The sequence below is a fragment of the Cnephaeus nilssonii genome, assembly GCF_951640355.1.
Source record: "Cnephaeus nilssonii genome assembly, chromosome: 4".
NCBI lineage: Eukaryota > Metazoa > Chordata > Mammalia > Chiroptera > Vespertilionidae > Cnephaeus > Cnephaeus nilssonii.
In genome coordinates this window covers 85,732,784-85,750,227 of record NC_137075.1, presented here as the reverse complement: position 1 = coordinate 85,750,227, position 17,444 = coordinate 85,732,784, and the positions used below count along the sequence as shown (strand labels likewise).

The 17,444-nt window shown below is 48.3% G+C and overlaps 1 protein-coding gene across 10 annotated transcripts in view; it reads right to left on the bottom strand.

Annotated features, from left to right (window-relative positions):
- The window catches only part of RGS6 (regulator of G protein signaling 6), a 476,765-nt gene that overhangs the window by 90,726 nt on the left and 368,595 nt on the right, over positions 1-17,444 (bottom strand). For all 10 annotated transcript variants that reach the window (XM_079768733.1, XM_079768734.1, XM_079768737.1 and 7 more), the window contains exon 4: positions 3,130-3,180. In XM_079768733.1, the coding sequence (XP_079624859.1) occupies positions 3,130-3,180 (51 nt within the window). The remainder of the gene's footprint in view (positions 1-3,129; positions 3,181-17,444) is intronic.

The following is a 17,444-nucleotide window of genomic DNA, read 5'->3' as shown; positions in this document are numbered from 1 at the left end:
TATTTTTGCCACAATCAACATGTTGTTTTGTTACTTTAGCACCAACCATAACTAGATTCACACAAATCATTAAGAATTTATATTTAGCCCGATCGGCGTGGCTCAGGGGTTGAGCGTCAAACTATGAACCAGGAGGTCACGGTTCGATTCCCAGTCAGTGCACATGTCTGGGTTACGGCTCAATTCCTCAGTAGGGGGGCATGCAGGAGGAAGCCGATCAATAATTCTCTCTCATCACTGATGTTTCTCTCTCTCTCCCTCTCCCTTCCTCTCCGAAATCAATAAAAATATATTTTAAAAAGAATTTATATTTATTCTGAGCAGAGCCAAGAAAAATAATGAATTGAAATGATTATATAACACATAATAATATAAAAGTACTCTTTACACATATAAAAGTACTTTTACTGGTAGAAACAAATTTTCGGATATGGAAATTATTATTATTTTTTAAAAATACCTTTATTGTTGAGAGTATTACAGATGTCCCCCCTGTTACCCCTCATTTGCCCTCTTCCACCTGGATCCCCCCCTCAGATGTGTAAATTATTGACATGAAGAGGAGTTTCTAGAAACAAATTTTGCATGTTTTTGAAAGTTTTTAAAAGTGACTTGTTTTGGCTTTACTTGCCAACTTTTCAAGAGGCTGTGTATAATCCAGGTGCTGTGTTTACTAAGAACCACCTCTCCCCCTTTGGAAGGAACGTACGCGTGTAACTGGTGGGATAAGAACAAATGGAGTTTTATTTTACCTGCTTGGTGCTGACCAGTTTGCTTTCTAAAGTCTATATGGTTTAAGAATCATGGGTCCAGCAAAAAAGGGGAGTTTTATCACCTATAGCTGCTCCTTGCCCAGGAAAGGAAGAACAAAATCCACTAAGAAGGTGACTTTCATGTTACCAGTCCAGAGCTAGAACTCTTACTTCATTCTTTGAGCAAAAGGGCTTTTGCTTAGAAATGTGGCAGATGGGAAGAAGAAAGGGAGAGAGGGGTGGAGGTTAGACATGTCTGGCTTCCCTGGGCCTTAGTTTGCCTCATTTCCATCCTTCTATTCCCAGCTGGTGAATTACTCGTAACTCCTCCTGCTCAGAAGCCCAGGCAGTTCCCAACACCTGGAAGTTCTCTTAAGGGCATCAGAGTATAGCCGACCGTCAGAGACATGACCCTTGTCATTGTGCACCTTTCACTGAAGCTCCTCATACTAGGGCCAGAGGGGATTCCTAACCATCTCTCCTACCACTAGCTGGTTCAGGGTTCTCAGCATACTACTACTAACCACTACTATTACTATTACTATTACTATTACTATTACCATTACCATTACTAATATCACCACCACACTACTACTACTACTACTATCAACACTACCACTACCACCACCACTACTGTTACTACTACTACTAACCACTACTATTACTATTAATTACTATTACCACCACCACTACTACTACTATTACTACTACCACTACTAACCACTACTATTACTACTACTACTACTACTACTACTACTACCACCACCACCACTACTACTACCACTACAACTACTAACAACAATAATGATAAAATATTTTGGTGACACAATGATTATTTTAGAAGGGCGAGAAAACAGTCCTCTTGGAAGAGACCACCATGAAGAAAGGTGGCCCTTAGTTTAGCATCATCATCAAAAGAAATGTTGACTTTAAATACATGTAACTAAGCTGGAAGAGACTTATTCGGTCCAGTTTCTATAAGTGGACAATCAGAAGTCCAGGCTGCGTAGGGAAAACACATAGGCCAGTTGATTCAGGTTCTTTCCTGAAAAGGATTGGCAGGTATCGTTTTCCCCTGTGGATAAAGAACTTGACTAGAATTAAGAATTTTCATGAGTCATGAGAGTGGCCATTAATCAAGGTGGTGAAAAAGGCTACGGTCACTTCATTAATGACCTGCTTTTCAGGCACTCAGGCTTCTGGCAACTATATTTAATCAAACTCTATGTAAATTGTATTGTTTTGTAGTCAATAGTATATTAGGAGCATCAGATTAAAATACAGGAAAACCTGAGCTGACATACTGACCCCAGCCAAGAACTACAGCTGAAGGTCAGACATCTAGAATGGGAACTTGAAAAAAGATCTTTAAAAAGCATAGCAATTGTCCGGCCAGCCTGGCTCAGTGGTTGAGTGTCGACATATGAACCAGGGAGTCATTGTTCGATTCCCAGTCAGGGTACATGCCCGGGTTGTGGGCTCGATACTCAGTAGGGGGCATGCAGGAGGCAGCTATTCATCATTGATGTTTCTATCTCTCTTTCCTTCTCCCTTCCTCTCTGAAATCAATAAAAATATATTTAAAAAAAACCATAGCAATTGGAGGCCATTTAATTTGGGGCAAAGAGGTCTAATTCGTAAGAACATCAGAATACATGTATGGGTATTTATACATATGAAATATAGGCATCAGGAATACTCAGTTAAGACAGGGAGTGAATAATAAATTCAGAAAAGTATTAACTAACAACACATGGTAATAAGCTATACTTATCTAGAATTTTCATTTTTTCTGGAACTCCCCATTTTTTAATTATGCCATGAAAATAAATTTTACTGCTTATTTACTGGTGGGAGGACAGATTTGGAAACTGTTTTATTGGCTAGAGTTTTGTTATTGTCTTTCTGGTAAGGTTTTCCTAATTGAAATGCACAATTAAAGTTGAAAAAAAATAATTCCTTCCCTTCTTGCAGAAGAAGAAAACAGAAGGCATCTTAGCAAATAATTAAACATCTTAATTGTGAATCAGGCAATCTAATTTTAAGATCCGGGTCTGGAAGGCTGCTCAGTGACAGCGCTACAACTTATCTTTAATTGCTGTGGCTAATGAGAATTCAACTCATTTCACACGTTACTGTATTGGGCTCTCTGGCATTCTCAATGGTTACTCATTTCCTCAAAGGGTGATTTAAATTTAAAGGTAGATATTCACTGGAGAAAATAAATCCATTTCATTTGTAAGTAAAGAGGTTCCACATCTTGGGATTCACCTATAAGCCCAGTTCTCAGGAGGGTAGGAGATCTAGTCTGGAACTTGGTTATGTGGGATGTTTACTGATACCATGAGGGATAAAGTCAGGGTCGAAGGTCAAGTACCTGGGTCTTCGATGGACAGGTTCTTCATCAGCCACTGCACAATGTCAGTCCCTGCAACGATAAAGCAATTCACCTGAAGACCTGGTGGGTGATAAGAAGCATGTTTACCTAAGAGAGTCCTCATTCGAATTAGCACACACCTAGAGAGCTGGGCGATACTGATGCTTTTCCATCCTAACAAACCTTTCTACCCACTGGTTCACTTCCACAGTTATAATCCCATTCTTTTCCGAAAAGCATCCACTTCTGATGACGCCGAAGGATCTTGTGTGCACACACTTCTGGGGAGCATCGGTAGGGAACATCCTGCGCAAACAGATTTGGATGACTTCCCCAAGACGGGCTGGTGAAATTTTACCACGCCCGGCCTGCGGACCATTTCCTATGGAGAGCGGTCTCCTCCGTTCCCTACCCTTACTGACAAGGGCTGACAAGGTTCCTGAAAATGTCTCTAATTTCTTCTGGCATGGGCCCACCCTGAAAGCAAGTAGCCCTATGTCAGTCTGTGGGAGAAACTTCTTTGTACTCAGCTGTCCTCTGGACCAGGTGACATTTCCTGATGCTCCTGCAGTTTGGTGTGGACTGAGTTCTGACAGTGGGCATGATGAATGCCGCTTCTAGACACAGGCCGTGAAAACCCCCACGTGGCCCTGCACAGTTCCATACCCCTCTGTTCCCCACCTGCTGGCTGAATGGAGAGGACTTCAAGGGCCCAGGGCGGGCAGAGCCACAATGTAGAAGGAGCCTGGGATTCTGAACAACCATGAAAACTGATGCCCATTTGGGGCTCTGACCTGATTGAAAGTGTGTGTTAAGCCCCAGAAATTGGGGGCTTACCTGTTTAGGCATCTAGTATTATCCTAACTAATTAAAAATCTTAAGAGTCAGAAGGGACATTTAAAACTTACTTGCTCCAACTCCAGCCAATACATGATTCCCCATCTGCAACACCCTGGACAAGAGGTGCTGTAATCTCCATTTAGGAAACCCCCAGAACCTTGGAACTCACAGATCCCCTCCTAGCCAGCCTATCCCAGTAGAATCATCTTTGATTTCTAGGAGCAGAAACTGGACTTAACTCTGTGGCTTGCTCTCTTTGGTCTTAGTTTTGCATTCTAATGCTATAAAAACAAACCCAGACCTTCTCGCTCTGTGGGACAGGTCTTCAAACATTTGGACAGTTCAACTGACACACTATCGGCGTCTCCTTGAGTGCCACCCCTCCCACCCCCCGCCCCTTGTGAGCCATGCCTGGGTCTCTCATCATTTTGGTCACAATGAATTCCCCTTTGTCTACCTCCATGTAGAAATGTGGCTCCTCGAACCAATGTTTCCTAGGGCAGCCCAGTTCCCATGGGGGTGGAGGAGTTGTTTTCAGAGGATTCTGAACTTCTGATCAATTCACTCCAAATCTCACTTTAAACCAGTGCAGACCTTGGAAGGTGGTTTGTCATTCCAGGATGGATGCATGACAGAAAATAGCCCGAAAGGGGAGCATTTCCACATAGCCAAGTCCTGGCATGGGTGTGAGGCTTGGTGGGAGGGAGTGGGCCTGTGGACAGCTCTCTGGGATAGATTCCTGCCTGAGAGACTGGAGAGCGTGCAGAGGGGTTTAACTGTTGTCCTTTACCAGAAATCAAGTTTCCAGAAATATGGTTGCCAGTTCTGGCCTGAGTGCCTTGACATTTTGCTTCTCTCTGGCTCTCTGGAAGGTCGATGAACTCTCTACACGGTAAACGGGCAGGGGTTCATCCTACTCTTTCTGTATGTCCTCCCCCTTCTTCCCCCCACCCCCCCGGACCAGTCTCCACTGCTGCAGGCCCCCCACATATCAACCTCAAAAGCAAGACTTCTGAGCTTTCCCCTCTTCTTGCTCCCGGCTGGCATCTATGAGCTAAACTTTGGATCCAAAGCACTCCTACTCATTCACATTCTTTGAGAGAAAGGGAGAGGATGTCTGTGTGTGCTTGTGCACGCGGGTCCATTTCCTCCAAATTATACAAGTTCAACATTTGTCCTAGGAAATGAAGAACAAAGCAGAAATCAAATAAGGACTGTAATCCCAAGTTGGGGGTGGGGGAGAGACGCTAACCTGTTTTTTCCTCAAAAGAAAAATAGTCCTTTTTTGCGGGTTGCCTGGAAACGGAGAGGTTTCCAGCATCAGCAACAGCTCTCCCCGGGGCAGGCGGATTATCTTTCTGCTGAGCTGGCGGAACCATTATTTATCACCTGCCAAGACTGATTACTCACCCTGGGACAATGACAGCCCTTCCTTTCCCCTGTTAATTACTGTCATCATTAATATCCATGTCACTAATTAGTATTCATTCACACTGAAACTCCTTCCTCGCTGTCATATCCGCTCCCCCTTTACCCACCCCAGCCCAGCACCATTGTCTGGGTTTCTACCCCCTTTTGGCTTTACGGGCTCAGCGTCTCGCCTGATTGTCTGCCTAGTCCACCAAGGCCCCATCTGCATTCAGAACTGAAGGATCCCATTTAATCACATTTTGTGTGTGTGTGAAAAAGCGAAAATCACAAAGGTCCCTTTTCCTTTCCCCTGGCACTGTGGGGATCACAGGCCTTGGTTTCTTGTCCTGGGTGCAGCCCCTACAACAGTCAGTGTCTTCATTTGGGGGCTGGTGTGGCTGTCCTCAGCCCTGGCTGTCCTGGCCACTGCCCTCAATCAGTAGCAGCACCCACCACCCCGCCATCCTACACATGCTACTGGCATGCGTGGTGGCCGTCAGCAAACAAGGCAATGCCTAGCGCTGTGGACTCTCCCTCTGTGGGTGTGGGGTGTCCTAGGCTTCCGAGGACTGATTTGGGGAGGCCAGCCCCCAACCTGATGGCAGAAAGTAAACTGCTGCCTGTTCGGCCCCAGAAACAAGTCAGGAAGAAAAGTCCATCCTAATATTATGTCCATGAAAAGACCTACAATTGTTCCACTGTAGAATCAGACAAGAATAGTCCAAACAACCACCAGGTTAAAGTATTCTTCTCCTTTTCCTTTCTTCCTTCTCCCCCTCCCCCAATAATTCTTGCCTTCTTATTATAAAAAGAATTTCAAGATTATTTTCTGTTCTATCCAAAATTTGTTGTTGCCTTTTGTGATCACTATTGGGTCCTGGTTTTTATCTCAGCCAAGTTGCCCTGCCAAGGACTTAAAATCAATATAAAAACATTGCTCAGCTGGCATGGCTCAGTGGTTGAGCGTTGATCTATGAACCAGGAGGTCACAGTTAGATTCCCAGTTAGGGCATATGCCTGGGTTGGGGGCTCAATCCCAGGGGGCGAGGAGCGATCAATGGTTCTCTCTCATCATTGATGTTTCCATCTCTCTCTCCCTGAAATATCTCTGAAATCAATAAAAATACATTAAAAACACATACCAAAAAAAAAAAAACCACCCAACTAGCAACAAGTGTGGGATGTTCAACCTTTATTCCCCAAGGTCCCAAAACACTTGGCTCAAAGTTTTCTTTTTGAGGTGAATTTATCAACATATATTCCAGGGGCATCATGAAATACATCAGTGGGCACCTGAAACACTTGTTCACAACATGAGTGGTTTGCTAGCTGAGCCCTGATTAGATTACACAAACTTGAGAAAAGGTTGGTTCCAATCACCTGCAAATTTCAAGGTACCTGAAACTTGGTAGCTTATACGTTACTAGAGGTCCAGTGCACAAAATTCATGCACTGGGGAGGGGGCGGGTGTCAGGCCTAAGTTGGCAGTTAGACATCCCTCTCGCAGTCCGGGGCTTTCACAGTCCGGGACCCCTTGCTCCTTACTGCCTGCCTGCAGTGGAGGCGGGAGAGGCTCCTGCCACCACTGCTGTGCTCACCAGCCATGAGCCCAGCTTCTGGCTAAGCAGCGCTCCCTGTGGGAGCACACTGACCACCAAGTGGCAGCTCGTGAGTTGAGTGTCTGCCCCCTGGTGGTCAGTGCGTGTCATAGCAACCGGTTGTTCCACCATTTGGTTTATTTGCATATTAGCCTTTTACTATATAGGATAGTGCTGACAACTGAAGCAGTTGTTAACTCATCAACCCTCACCATGAGGGAAAGACACTTCCACTTGAATAACCTGTTTCTGGAGCCCAACAAAAGATAAGATGGTTCCTGCTGTGGGTGAGCTCAGGGCTCTCCCCAGTCAAGGTTATGACTCTGTCTGACATCGGATTCCACAAACCTGCCAAGGTCTCAGCTGCCTGTAAGTGAGGAAGGCAGCTTTATGCCACCTCATCGAGTGTGTAGGCGCCATGTGCAGGCCACTGCTCATGTAGGGGGGGCGACTGAGTGCCCACTGTGTACCAGGCCAAAGCTGTGCACTTGACCCTGTTATCACATATCATCTTGATGACAATTATGTAAAGTACTAGAGGCCTGGTGCACAGATTTGTGCACCAGTGGGGTCCCTCAGCCTGGCCTGTGCCCTCTTGCAATCCAGGACCCCGTGGGGATTTCAGCCCGATCCCCATAGGCCAGGCCGAGGAACCCCACTGGTGCATGCATTCGTGCACTGGGCCTCTAGGATATAGATAATAACTGCAATACCCTTTTTAAAAATTAGGGCCAGAGTGGCCCAAGGTCACATACTAGCACCTATTAGAGCAAAGGTTGGAATCCGGACAATCACATGCCAAATATTACTTCCACTACATCATTCTGTCTGTCTTGTCTCTGAATAACTTTCTGAGTACTATACAGAAGAATAATTGGAAAAGTGATCTGCACTCATTTTCCCCTGAAGCAGAGACATTAATTTAGTGATAATAATAATTGCTACTATATGCTATTTAGCTAATAATTTATTGAACACTTTTTTTATTCCAGGCTTTGGAATAATCCCACTACATGTAATAATCCCATGATGTAAATAAATTATTTCCTTGCTGGAAGTAAGACAGAAGAAATACAGGTGGGAGGACAAGTGTGGTGAGAGGTCTAGTGGCATTTTTGAGGCGTATTGTTCAGTCTGTGGGCTTGAGTTTTTCCAAGAAAAAGCACGACACATTTCACAGATACACACTTGCTTATCAAGCACATGAAGCAATAGAGTGCAGTGTTTACAAAGTCAGGCAAGCCTGGGTTCGACTCATGCTATGCCACTTACACATTGTGTGACCGGAGCAGGTCCCTTCACCACCAAATCTCCATTTCTCTGTGAGTCAACTGGGGGGAGGGGCATACTTACAGGATCAAGTAAGAGCATGGACATGAAGCCCTTGCCCCAGAGCCTGGGCCATGCTTGTGCTGAAGGGACTGCTTGTTACTAGGTCACCTTTCTCCTCCGTGCCTTCGTTTCCTCACCTGAAAACCAGGACCATCACAACAGGACCTGCTGCATAGGTGCTGAGGGTTAACGCAAAGGCTGTAGGTGCAATGCCAGCACAGTGCCTGGGACACAGCTGATGCACGTGAGCTACTGATACAGCCTATGCTTAGGCACCTGTGTCAGAGCCCAGTGTCTAACCAGAACGTCTGCATGGCTGGGAGAAATGGTAGCCACTTGAAATTGGTGTGTTATTTGCCTGCTTTTTCATTTTAGGCCTTAGAGAATCTCAAAGGTCTTCTGAGGCTTCTAGGAAGGGGTCTGCTGATGGGCAGCTTGTTGGACGCCAGGAGAGATGAAGGTAGCAGTGGCAGCAGGGAAACGTTAGGATGGGTGGGCCTCACTGAGGGAGTGGGGCCTCTTTCCGGCGCTTTCCTGGCCCTGCTCCTCCTGAGCTCATTTCCTGGGAATGGAGAGTGGAAAGCAAAACAGGTGTCCGCATCCCACTGTCATTCAGTGATTCTCTGACCTCCTTCCACCCTCTTCTCCTTCCCTTCTTTCCTCTTCTGCCCCATGGACCATCTTTCCACTCCCAGAATGCACCTTGCTCCATCCCACCGCAGGGCCTTTGCACACACTGCCCCCCTTTCTCCAGCCCAGCTCGACCTCTCGCTGACTCCTGCAGTCCTCTGGCCCTAACTTCGCAGGAAAGCCTCCACCGCTCCCCACACCCGGTCCAGGTCCTCTGGAGTTCATTTGCAGGGACGGGGTTCCTTCTCCTTGGAGCACTTAACTTGGCTTGGAATTAGATATTCACGATGAGATCATTTGATCAGTGTCCGCCTCCCCTCTGTATTAGCTTCCCGGAGCTGCTGTAATAACGCACCACAAACTGAGCGGCGTAAACCATGGAAATGTACTGTCCCACCGTCCTGGAGGCCAGGGCCTGAGTCCAGGTGTCAGCAGAGTTGGCTCAGCTGCCACTGCGAGGGTGAGTCTGTTCCCTGCCACCACCACCCCTCCCCCGCCCTCCATCCCCCCCCCACCCCCCTGGGCTTCTGGTGTTTTCCTGGCAGTCTTTGGTGCTCCTTGGCTTGTAGATGAATCACCCTGATCTCCACTTTTACCTTCACATGGCCTTCGCCCTGTGTGCGTGTCTCTGAACCACTTGCTCCCTTTTTATTTTATTTTTAAATATATTTTTATTGATTTCAGAGAGGGAGAGAGAGATAGAAACATCAGTAATGAGAGAGAACAATTGATTGGCTGCCTCCGGCACACCCCCGCACTGGGGATTGAGCCGGCAACCCAGGCATGTGCCCCGACTGGGAGTTGGACCGTGACCTCCTGGTCATATGTTGACACTCAACTACTGAGCCACACTGACCGGGCTACTTTCTCTCTTTTTATAAGAACACCAGTCCTACTAGAAGATTAGGGCCCACCCTAACTCACTCTTCTTAACTAATTACATATGCAAAGACTCTGTCCAAATCAGGTCACATTTTGAGGTATTGGAGGATAGAACTTCAACATATGAATGGGAAAGACACAGTGCAACCCATAACACTTGCTAAACTATAGCTCTGAGCGAACAGGACTCTCATGCTGTCCTACCTCCGGCACCACGCAGAGACCTGGTGTGGAGTTGGGCTTTAGTAAATGCTTACCGACCAACAGTTATATTCAAATAGACATCACACAATATGTGTTCATCCATCTGTGCATATTCGCGACATTTCAAATATTTCTCTCCGTGTTTTGTGACCCATCACAGACCAGCAACCTTGGATGGACATTCTGTAACTACTGCTTCAGATGGAAGGTTCAGGGTTTTGCCGCCATCGATGTTGTCTTCTTTCAAAGGTCATTTTTATTTCCCCCAGAAAGAAATCTCCGCAAATGAATGCATTACAAACGATTAGGCCGCGATTCAGATGTCTCCTCTTCCTCACTCGGTCTGGCTGACACTGAGAGAACAGCCGGTCCGATCCGAGGAGAGGGGAGTCTTCAAGTCTCTTCTCCAGGGGCCCAGGGACCCCGCCCCTCCCACCTGTCTGCTGGCCCCGCTGCAGGCGCGCCGGCTTCCCGACTGGAGTTCAAGCTGCCTGTGATGGGCGTTGGTCCTGTGTGAAGCTCACTTCTTCACAGGGCGTCTGACTTGGTTTGGAACAGGTTGGAGGAATTAAATCTAGACGCGTGAAATATGATTTTGAACCCAGAGCTACTCAGGCATCATCGCCTTATCCAGTCCGAAACCAGGCCCTGCCAGGGCCCCCTCCCTGGGGTCTCCCGCAGGCCTGGCAAATGGGCTTGCCGACCTCCATGGCATGTGGCGACTGCGCCCCCAGTGCCCTATGGCCGTCCAGCATGAAAGACGACCCGCTGATAGACACCCCCCTCTCCCCGGTGGGCCTTCTCTCTCCTCCCCAAAGCCTCCCCCCCCCCCCCCACCCCGCCACCTCCAGCTCCTGTGTTTCTGCCTTCTCTGAAATGTAAAGCTTCCGTGTGCATTATGAAAAATAATAGGGGGCAGGAGACCAGACGAGGTTATTACCAACTCATAAATCAACTGGAGGCTCTGAGGGCTGTGGTGAGGCGTCTGGGATGGGCTCCCCCGGATTGTTATCTCACCCCAGCCCCTGCGATTGATTCATAACCTCATAACCCTCCTGCGTCCCAAGCCCAAGTCCTCTATCTAATTGTCAGCAGCCCAGTACATGATTTGCAAGAGGATGTGGGCAGCGGCAGATGTGGGGGTGGGGGAGAGATTAGTTTTGTCAATCAAAGGCGTCCAGGGTGAGGTGCAGAGCGCCTGGGATTTAGCCCAAGGATCAGCTTATTAAAGAAAAGGCTGGATGTGGCCGCATTGATTGGGCCTGGGTGTGGGGGAGACGGGGTCACGGCCACGGTGGGTGCAGCCTGTTTCCTGAGGGTGGCTGCCACTCACGACCGCCTTCCACGCACCCCGAAGGCAGAATGGAAAACAAACAAGCAGAGCCGTGGCTTGGGGAGAAGCGAGCTAATGCCAGGTGCCCAGGGCATCCGGGAGCATTTCCATATTCTGAAGGCTGCTGCCCGTCTCCGGGAGGGCTGGAGGGGACCCGGTGGCTGGACGGCATCAGGGGCCTTATTGCTTCCCAGAGTTGTCTAAAGGTCATCTCCTTGGTGCAGATTTAAATCTAAAACGTGGTTCCTGGCCAGTTTACATTTACATTAATCTGTGGGGCTGAGGCATTCCTGAGGGGAGCAGGGGAGGAACGTTAAGAGGAAGCCTTCATGACGCCCAGGTCTGCAGGCTGCAGCCCCTGCCCTGGAATGTGACCCGCCTTCCCACACCGCGAGGGCAGTACCACTGATCCACGTCCGCAGTGTGTTCAGGCTTGGGTCTGCCAGGTGGGCTGGACATGGGCACACGCCTGGAGACGGGCAAGGTGTGCACGGCTGGAGTGTGAGCGAGCCAGGTTTCCAGCGGGTCTGGGGCACCGGTTCTTAAGCGAAGGTTGAATTGGTGTTGCGCTAGTTCCAGTTCCGGTTCCCTGGAGCTCCATCTCGGTGAAATGAACTTGGTTTTTGTCATCAGCCAGACCTGGGTTCAAATCCCGGCTCTGCCCCTCGCTAGCGCATCACCTCGGACGAGTTATGCAATCACTCTGAGCCCCAGTTTACCCACCTGCAAAATGGGGCCAATCACAGAATCCACCCCAGATTCTAAGTATAAAAATGAGGACATGGAGGTAGACATGTGGTGCAGTCCCTCGCCCGACCGGACGTACCACCACTCTCCTTTCTTTCCACTTACAACGGACGTGCACCCTCCATCTGCCCCACGTGGACTCTGGCTTGGAGCTGATCTCCTGGGCAGCGAGCCCCAGCCTGGAATTAGGCCTTTGTCGTGGCTCGTCCCCAGGACAGTCTGGAGCTTACTCTAGCTTGGCTCTTTCAGGTTCCTCCGTTGCACTCAGCTAGATGAGCTCACCCTTTCAAAGGTCAGTCTGGGATCCTCTCTGTCGGCAGAGGGCCTACTTTCAGAACCATTTCCAGTTCTTGATTCAAAACATCAGAAGAACCCCAAGGAACCCCGAGATTTCTCCTTCTCCATCCCAGCTACGGCCAAGCCCTTAGCCTGGCTTCTCCCACGGGAGTGGCCAGGAGGCAGGTGGCCTGGGTGTGAATCCAGCTCCGTGACCTTGGGGCTTGCCTTGCCCTTCCTAAGCTCCAGTTTCTGTAAGATCTGAGAAAAGGCCATCTGAGAGCATGAGCATGAGGATCACGCTTGCAAAGGGCTCAGCCAGTGTCCTTCAGCGCACAGCAAATGTTGACCTCATCATTATCATCAATGCCGTTATTCCGACTGGAACATTCTCATTCATTTCCCTGCAGTGGTGAACAAGACGGCTCTGTCCTTAAACAAACAGGGGCACTGGTGGGCTGTCTGGGCTCTGACTCGGGTATTTGTGGGGCTCCGCGCCACAGACCAGGAAATTCAGTCCCAGCTGACTCAACGTGAGAAAAAGGTGCACAGAGAGGGAGGCGGTAGGACCGATGGCGAACAGTGAGAGAAGACAGACCAAGGAGGGCAGCGCTGGAGGTAGAGGCAAGGACTCCAGCCGAGCAGCCCGAAGCAGCCACAGCAGGGATTCGGTGCCACATCTGACATTTATATCCAGATCAAGGCGGGTCAGACGGCAAGTCTCTGCGGAAGGGAAAAGAGCCCTGGGTGGGGGTAGGGGGATGCAAAGTCACCAGCATGCGCCGGCTCCACCCATGTGCAAAGCACGGAGCCAGACACCGGGGACTGGGATCCAAGATGACTCAGAAAGCGAAGCAGGCTTAGGCGCCGAAGGGAATGACCTCGGAGCTGCTGAGCGATGATCTCATGCTTTCCCGGCACCGGCACCCGGGTGCTGGCCTTCCCTCCACCCCTGTTCTCACCCTGGGCTCATGGCCCTGCCCAGTGCTGCTGTGACCCCTCCCTGCGGTCACAGATTCATGGTTTCCAGAAGTCTCCTTCTCTACTTACACAGAGTGATATCCAGATTCTCCCCTAGAGCCAGGTGCGCTGCTGGCTCAGGCTGCAGCCTCTGCCCCTCCCCTGTCAGTCACTGTCCTGGGTCCGGAGCCCCTTTTGAGCTTCAGTGAGGCCCCCAACGCAGAAGGCCTTGTGTGCAGTCCAGCAGCGCACTCCTGTCGCCCCAGCTCCCCATCTTTCAGGGTGCGCCAGCGGCTTTGGGCTTCTCTGGGATCTGCTGAGGTTCAGCTGCCCATCCCAGAAAAACAAAACAAAACAACAAAATCACAGCAGCTTGAACAAGATAGAAATGTATTTGGTAAAAGCAGTCTGGAGGTGGCTATAGGGACCTCAGGGCTCTGCGCTTTAATGTTTCTCTTCCTCCCTGAGCGCTTGGCTTCCACCCCCAAGGTCACCTCCTGGTTCACAATATCAGCTGAGGCAGCCGCCATCACATCCCAGCTTCAGGCAGGAGGAAGGAGGAAAGGCAGGACCGCTGAAGAGTGCCTTTCCCAATAGAGGCACCTTCCTTTCAGCGTAGTTTCCAGAAGTCTCCTCTACTTACACATAGTGACACCCAGAATAATGCCCCCAAGTTGTTCATGTTCTAACCTCTGGGACTATCTACCTTACACAGCAAAGGGAGATGTGATTACATTAAGGCCCTCGACATGGAGAGACGGTCCTGGAGCATCCAGGTAAGACCAGTGCAATCACAAGGATCTCCCTAAGAGAGAGGCAGGAGTGTCGGGGGCAGAGAGAGAAAAAAGGAGAAGATGGAGGAAGAAGAAGAGGAGGAGGAGGGGGAGGAGGAGGAGGGTGATGGGGGATGAAGGAGGAGGAGGAAGAGGAGGAGGGGGACAAAGAGAAGAGGTGGTGGTGATGAGAGCACCAACTAGTGCTGAGATAGAGAAAAGGACCAGGAGCGAAGGAATGCAGGCAGCTTTTAAGGTAGAAAAGGCAAGGAAACAGATCCTCCCCTAGAGCCACCAAAGAAACACAGCTCTGCCTTGATTTTTAGCCAAGATCCATTTCAGACTTCTGACCTCCAGAATTACAAAATCATACATTTGTACTGCATTGTGTTAAGCCACTTAATTGGTGGTAATTTGCTGTAGCTGCAAGAAGAAAAACAGTTATTTTCTTACCTCCTATGATTTCCTTAGATAACTCTCTACAAGTGAAATTTTGGGTCATTTTCAAGGCCTCGGAACCTACTGCTCAACTAGCCTTGAGAATGCTCTTGCTTCAGTCTCTATACCCTAGTCTGCACTGGATAGCAGCATTGCTGTGTATCATTGCAAATCCGATTGGGAGAAAATGATAGCTCACTAAGAAAAGAACCATGTTTTCCTAAGTGAGATTCAAATAATTCTAATACATTGATTGACCATTTGCATTTCTTCTATTGGGGTACCCATCTGTTTATATGGATTAATAGGAACTTATTAAGTAATAAGGATATGACACTTCATCTGAAATTTGTGCCAAACAATATTTCCCCTCCCATTTGCTATTCACACTTAAGAAGCCTTGAGTGGTAGAGTTTTTTAATATTTTATGTTCCAATCCGTCAACTCCGTGTTTTACAGTTTCTGCCATGGGTGTCATGCTTGCAATATCACCAAGACATGTTAAGGGATGAGCTTTCATAAGTCTTTGCTGAATTCATTTATCCATTCATTCAACACATAGTCACTGAATGCTTCCTACATGCCAGGCCCTGTTCTAATCACTGGAGCATCATCTGACTCATAGAGCTGAGCCCAGAATAGGAACGTTGAGCACCGAGAGATTTACAACCTGAAATTAGTACAAACCCCAGACACATCTGACTGCACTGAAAGACCGGCCGCCCACAAGACTGACCCTGAGCAGAGATTTTCATGGTGCCACCCAGATCCCACGGCGTTTTACGATGAATGAAATCTACACGAGCGTGATGACGCTAAGGAAACTGCCATACGAACATCCATGAACGAGAAGGCTTGAAATGACTATAAAAAAGTATTAACAGCACTTGTTCCCCATCAGTCCCAAAGGAACAATTATCATTGATATAACTTTTCATTTCATCAGTGAGTTAAATACAGATATCAGCTATCCCTTAGGACTCTTTTTAGAATCTCTCCGAATGAAAGAATCCCAGCAAGAGAAGAATTGCCCTTCCTTCGAAGGGCTTTTGTAGAGAAAAGGCTTATGAGTGAGTAGACTCTCAGGGTTATTGCCCATGGGCAGGACCTCAGCAACGCAAGAGAAGCCGCAATGTTCTCAGGTTTGCCGACTCCAAACTGAACAAGCCTCTGATTATTTACTTGTTATTCTTTACCTTTTCCTACCTTACATTTTTCTCTTTTTAAACAAAATACATTTTTATCGATTTCAGAGAGGAAGGGAGAGGGAGAGAGAGATAGAAACATCAATGATGAGAGAGAATCATCGATTGGCTGCCTCCTGCACACCCCACACTGGGGACCAAGCCTGCAACCCGGGCATGTGCCCTTCCTGGGAATCGAACCGTGATCTCCTGGTTCATAGGTTGACACTCAACCACTGAGCCACAGCGGCCGGGCCCCACATTTTTCTCTTCAAGTGAAACAGAATGAATCCCCAGAAAACTCACCTTAAAATGAGTGCCCTGTAAGAAACGTGAAGGACTGAAGCCTGAAACACTTGGGACAGTCTAGCGAGGACTGAGCAGGACAGGATGCTCAGCTGCCCTCATGGCCCTGGGAGACACTAGTAGACACGGGCTTGTCTCCACGCGGGCCGAGCCGGGCTTTCCAGGAAAACTCCCCCAGGTGGTACTCCCGCCTCCACTCACTGGCACCAACTCATGCCTGAAATCCTGTCTGGCTTCACTGCCTGAATAAAGGTCCCCAGGAGACTGGAAGCCACACGAGGAGAGGGACAGGGTCTGGTTCAGCATGGAATGAATGGATGGATGGGAGTGAAGCTTTCAACTGGTCTGTGAACCCCTGAGGGTGGGGCAGGGACCCAACTTATGACTTGTATGGGCTAAATAATTTGGGAATGAATAAATTGCAACCTGTTATTCCTAGCTCATCTTAGATCTCAGACTTAGGGACTAGCCATTCACCTTTGAGAGGAGAAAGCCAGCTGAGGCCATCCAGCGTGTGCGTGAGGGTCAGGTACATATCACAGAGGGGAAACAGGGGTGGAAAAGGAAGCATCCTATAAACAGGACCTGCTTCTGCCTATTTCACACTCCTGTCTGCAGCCAGCCCTGACGCGAATGGTTCCTGAGAGAACCTTCCCAAAGTTGTGCTCCCCATTCAGAACGTTACTGAAGGGCCATTTCTGGTGGCCAGAAGTTTGAAATCGAGTGGCATGGAGTTGGCGCCTCCTGCAGGCTGGGAGGGAGACTGCTCCTGGCCCCTCTCCTGGCTCCTGGTTCCTGGCACTCCTGGGCATCGCTTGGCTTGTAGGAGTATCATTCCAATCTCTGCCTCCATCCTCACATGGCCGTCTTCCCTTGGTCCTCTTCATAGTCTTAGTAAGTGACCTTGTACGTGACCGCCCATGCACAGTGAGTGGCAAATTCCTCCGAGTGTGACATCAGTTTACTTATCCCTTTGAAACTCCTCAAGTGTGACCCCAGTCCCCTTCACAGGGTACCTACTACCAGAGTGCACAGGGCACTTTCAGTCTCCCTGGCTGGCTCACTGACCTGGACCTGAGTCCTCCTTTAAAAAAGAGAGAAAAAGAGACTTCCTCTCACTCATTCAACTTTAACCCTTCAACCCCAGGGCTTCCTTTTCACAGCAAAATTTCAGACTTCTTATTTCTCTAGATTTGGTTTCCCCAAGAATGTGGACACTAACAAAAAAATACTGTTATCTCGCTCTTGATTATAATATATACTAAAGATATTACATGTATTTTTATATTATATTAGTGGCCCGGTGCACAAAATTCATGCACATTAAAAGGGAATTAATTAGAGGAAATATTTTAATATTGCTATTTGCCCTTTATAATAGAAGTGTCAGAGATGAAAGAAA